The sequence below is a fragment of the Ixodes scapularis genome, unplaced genomic scaffold, assembly GCF_016920785.2.
Source record: "Ixodes scapularis isolate PalLabHiFi unplaced genomic scaffold, ASM1692078v2 PGA_scaffold12__126_contigs__length_90152505, whole genome shotgun sequence".
Classification (NCBI taxonomy): domain Eukaryota; kingdom Metazoa; phylum Arthropoda; class Arachnida; order Ixodida; family Ixodidae; genus Ixodes; species Ixodes scapularis.
Window position 1 is genome coordinate 34,208,737 of NW_024609838.1, and position 5,488 is coordinate 34,214,224.

Consider the following 5,488-nt stretch of genomic DNA (forward strand, 5'->3'; position numbering starts at 1 on the left):
CATGTGCTCAAATTCTTCGCGAGCGATGCGGAGTTTCTCTGGAGCCAGACGACGGGGTCGGAAGTGAACCGGTGCGCCCGTTGTTTCGATGTGATGGTGGACATCGTGCGAAACCGGTCTGGTCCAGTCAGGAGCTCGCGTGAGGCTTGGAAAATCCTGGAGAGGAGGTCGGAATGGCCCGTCGATGTTAGAGCAGACTGACGCGAATCCTGCGGTGTCAGTTGTTGAGACGCCTTGCACGGAGAGTCGCGTTGTGGAGTCGAGCAGACGTCTCTCCTTGACGTCTACAAGGAGGCTGTGGTGTTGTAGGAAGTCAGCGCCGATGATCGCGTTGCCTACGTCTGCGACCAGGAATACCCATCGGTAGACTCGTCTGAGGCCAAGATTTATGGTGATGGACCGTTCCTTGTAGACGGGGATCGACGAGTTGTCCACAGCCCGAAGGTAGTAGATGGGCGTCTGTGATCGATCCACTCGTTTTGCAGGAACAGCGCTTACCTCGGCCCCGGTATCGACGAGATAACGGGTTCCCGTAGTCCTGTCGGCGATGTAAAATAGGCGACTTCCTGGTAGGTTCTGACTACTCGTTGCCTCTATCGGTTTGCTCCAGGAGCAGGGACGAAGGCAGTGCCGGGCGTCGGAGCCAAAGCGACGATGGTATAAGCAGACGTCCGCTGAACTTGCGGAGCGGGAACGGTCAGCATTTCTGCAACGAGATGTTGAACGTCCACGTTGTTGTTGAGTGCGTGGACGATCTCGCCGGTGAGTTGCCGCGGTAACACTCTCTTCCAACCGCTGGCAAAGCCGCTCGAGGTTGCCGTCAAACGATGGAGTGCCTGGCGGGGCAGGCATAGCTTCACTTCCGTCTTCTGCCGCCGATGTAACGCTGGCGACGGGTGGAGTGGCAACTTCAATAACGGCGTCTGCCAGGGCTGCGAGGCCTGTGAGGTCGAGAGCCGTAGCGGTGGCCAACACCATCTGGACGTTGGTTGGGAGGCGCTGAATAAATAGCTCCCGCAGCAGAGCGTCGCCGATCGTGTTGGCGCGATCTCCAAGGAGCTGAGTCATCCGCCTTAGCAGCTGAGACGGACGTCGATCGCCGAGTTCTTCCGCCGAAAGAAGTTCTTGAAGGCGGGAGCGATCTGATGCCTCGGTTCTCTGCAGGAGAGCCGCCTTCAGCTGGTGGTAGGAAGCTGTGGCCGACGGTTGCGCAAGGACGTCGTATACTTCGTCGGCTGCTGCCAGCGACAGCGCCGAGACGACATGATGATACTTGCTCTCCTGGCTCGTCACACCGCTGAGATGAAACTGGGACTCAGCCTGCAGGAACCAGACCCTCGGGTTTCTGTCATAGTACGGCGGAAGTCGGACTGCAACCGATGAGATGGAAGCCGGGGATCCGGCCGCTGCTCTTTGGGGTTCGCCGTTGTCCATGGTCCTCGACCGGGTCACCAAATATGTGGGGGGCCGCGAGGCCCTGCCACGTTATTTAAAGTGAGGACATGGAACGAGACAAGCGAACGACGTGTCTGCCTGTGATGGCGGCTTCAGAGCATTCTCTTGCACGCGCTCCCCGAGGCGCGTGCGCGTGCTGCGCCTCGAGCCATCTCTTTTATTTTCATGAGAAGAATGGATCTGTGGGTGCGTTGCACCCTACAAGTTGAAAACCAATAAATCAAGCCGCTCCAATGCGGTTCCAAGCCATCTGTTTGCTTCCCCGCACAGCCCATCGTAACCAGTATTTCTATTGTGGTGTGTGTTTTTCAACTTGTGTTGTTCGCGCACGGCTGCAATTGTCGTCTTGAATTGATCTCTGTAGAGCGGATATTCATTCAGCTGGAGGTGATGCTTCACGGGCAGGGAAATCGCTTTTCGATCAACTTGAATGCAGTCAGAGCTGGGACTTGCGACATGTGTTAACGGGCAACTCCGCTCAATTCCAAAGATTTCGGGATAATGATTGATTTCGAATTAAAAAGCCCTAGTAAAGCACACTACGTCGTTTGCTTCGCGAAAAATGGGATATATATTTTTAAATCTGATTTTAAACACGAGCGGAAATCGAAACCGAAACTTCGGCTCCGCCCGGCAACATTGGCCTCGGGTCGCCAAGTACATGGCCATCACGTGGTACGAGATGTCACGTGATCCTCGGCCCAACGACGGGCGGGATTGGGGCGGGCGTGTGGCAGGCGCGAGTGTCGTCTGCACCACACTCTTCGCCACGTTTTGGTGTCTACGGCATTCGACGACGTCTGCACAACTGCGGCATAAGCGTGCGCGCACGTGGTGTCCGTAGTGTGGACGAAACTCCGAGAGACAATAATCACAATCGGTGAGACGACGACGGCGGTTGTGACGCGGAAGACGGCGGTAATGGCGGGACCATGGCGGGCGGCCGAACGGCTCCCAAGAAACGCGCTGCGCAGGCGCGTTACGCCAATCACGTGGACACTGCTGAGCGCCGAGAGGCAACGTTGCTGACGTCATGCGCTACGCTCGCCCGGAGAAGTGAAAACAAGCAAAAGGGGGCCATGTAGATGGCGTTTAGCTCAATGTTGGCTCCGCCCATGCCGTAGCCTTGACTGCGCTGTTGGTTGCGCCTGAATTCGCCCGCTCTAATCAGCCGATTTCGGCAACCTCGCGAGTTGCAAAGTTTGCCGGACCGTTTAAGAAACATTTAGACAGAACTGCGTCGTAAGATTTCACGTGTGGTCTTCCTAGGCGATACTGAAGAGGACTGCATTGTTTTTTTCAAAACCAAAAATGAAGCGGAGTTGCCCTTTAAGTGTACGGAGCTACGATCTGCCAGCTCGAAAACTTCTAGCGCTCGCCCCAGCGCGCCACTTGGAGGGCAGTTTCTCCAGGAACCGTAGTATATTGAAACAGCAAAACAAAAGAACGTTTTTATTGCGAAAGCATTAACTGTCTCATGAAGCGAGTTGACGACATCAGTCTGAAGCGCGAGAACGGCAGATAGTTTCCTTTGGTTCCATTGGCTGGCGCGCGTCAACGGGGCTTCCATTGGTCGCTGCGCTCGTCCGTTTCCACGACCGCTCACCCCATGGCGCTGCGTGTCCATCAGCGCGATGGGGTGAGCGGATTTCAAGATAGTAGAGATTACCAAGCAAATATTAAGTGAATGGTGGCAGAAAACGAGAGAAAACTAGGTATTTTCTTGTTAAGTGATGGCAATTCGGTTTTATAGCCTCACTTTCTTTGCAGTGCGGAGTTAATATAGATTTCACATTTAAATAATCTAAGCTTAAATGGTAAAACAAAATGGCTAGGTGGCGTAAGCTACCGCCCGATCCAAAGGGCTCAGCCGGATTCATCCATCCATCCATCCGCAGAGCGTCCAAGGTCACCAGGGGAGCGCACGCGCCGACCGGCGACGAAAAGTACGCAGCAGACGAAAAAGGGAGCGGACGAGAGGCTTAAAGGGCAACTCCGCTCAATTCCGAAGATTTCGGAATAATGAGTGATTTCAAATTACAAAGCCCTAGTAAAAGATACTACGTCGTTTGCTACGCGAAAAATGGGATATATATTTTTAAATCTAATTTTAAACACGAGCGGAAATCGAAACCGAAACTTCGGCTCCGTCCGGCAAAATTGGCCTCGGGCCGCCAAGTACATGGCCATCACGTTGTACGAGATGTCACGTGATCCTCGCCCAACGACGGGCGGGATGGGGGCGGGCGTGCGGCAGGCGCGAGTGTCGTCTGCACCGCACTCTTCGCCACGTTTTGGTGTCTACGGCATTTGACGACGTCTGCACAACTGCGGCATAAGTCTGCGACTCTGCGCACGTGGTGTCCATAGTGTGGACGAAACTCCGAGAGGCAATATTCACAAACGGTGAGACGACGACGGTGGTTGTGACGCGGAAGACGGCGGTAACGGCGGGACCACGGCGGGCGGTTGGTCTGCTCCCAAGAAGTGCGCTGCGCAGGCGCGTACGCCAATCACGTGGACACCGCTGAGCGCCGAGAGGAAACGTTGCTGACGTCATGCACTACGCTCGATCGGAGAAGTAAAAACAAGCAAAAGGGGGCCACGATGATGACGTTTAGCTCAATGTTGGCTCCGTCCATGCTGTAGCCTTGACTGCGCTGTTGGTTGCGCCTGAACTCGCCCGCTCGAGTCAGCCGATTTCGGCAACTTGGCGAGTTGCAAAGTTTGCCGGACCGTTTAAGAAACATTTAGACAGAACTGCGTCGTAATATTTGACGTGTGGTCTTCCTAGACGATACTGAAGAGGACTGCATTGTTTTTTCAAAACCAAAAATGAAGCGGAGTTGCCCTTTAAAGGGATACTTCAACGAAATTTCAAATATTCCCGTCGTGTTCAAAAATAGGTTGAATATGATCCACAATATCCGTAAATGACAATCGCACGTTTGTATTTTAATCCTGGTGGCTGCATTTTTCGTTATAAACGGCCCACTCTGGCAAGCGCTCGAAGAAGGCCCAGCTTGGACCACGTGACATCCAACGCAATTGTGACGTAGGTCGTCTCAGGACGAGCAAAGCTACGGCGAGGCTGACATCGAGAGGATGGCCTAGTCGTTCCAGCCACCGAAGCGGCTGCTTTTGTACGAATTTCGAGGGACGGGTTAATCTTCTGTAATCTTGTAGGGGGACAATAGCGACTTCTGCGACACACAAAAGGGATTCTCGGGAAGAGGGGAGTTCCTCCTTCCCCCCTTCTCTCGTCGTGGCCGGAGCCGAGACAACCTCCGTCACTAGCTGTCAAGGTTCCTAGACGAGCTTACAAACGAGGCGTTAGCGACATCCACCAAGTGCTCTTTGCTAATCGTTTAATTCGTTTTAAAATTCCTTTTCGAGACTTTTTTAACAAGATATTGGTATGTTCCATGTGATACTGCTCTTTTGAACACATATAGACCAAAAAATGATCGCCGAAATTTCGTTGTAGTATCCCTTTAAGGTATATTCACACGATGCATCTTGTTGGCGAATCTTGTGTCGCGAAACTAGGTTTCGGGAAACAGATTCCCCATCTGAACGCGACCGAAAAAGTGGCGCGCCTCCGAAAAAAGTGGCGCGTGTTCCTCGCTTCTCGAGCAATGTTCCGCTGAAACCTCACCGAGGCCTGTCAATCACCCGACGGAGAAATGCGGACGCTGCCAATGGCCGCTCGACTTCGCTATGACGTCTGACCTTCGAGGAGGAGCGAGCCTTGGAGGAGTCTGATTTTTGGCCGATTCCGTATCCGAGCCAAAGCCGAAAGAAAACAAACAAATATGGCGAGCGACAAGCGGAGAAGCGGTGCGTAGGGGACGTGTCGTGGTCCTACTCGGTTCCAGGTGTGTGAACGGCGCCTACAGTACGGGTTGGTGGCGCGGAGCAGATTCATTAACAGTCGAGACGAGTGCAAGCACCGCATATAAACGTGACAACGGGATAACTTTCTTTATTAGCGGTGCAAAATGTCCGACATGCTTCGAGATCATCTGCCTGT

General features: G+C 53.5%; 1 protein-coding gene across 1 annotated transcript; it reads right to left on the reverse strand.

Moving 5' to 3' along the window:
• Positions 1 to 540: 540 nt before the first annotated feature.
• Positions 541 to 1,491, reverse strand: LOC121835363 (the record flags this gene model as incomplete). Its single annotated transcript, XM_042289508.1, has 1 exon — positions 541 to 1,491. A coding segment is annotated over exon 1 (894 nt), but the record flags the coding sequence as incomplete, so codon positions are not given.
• Between the last annotated feature and the right edge of the window lie 3,997 nt (positions 1,492 to 5,488).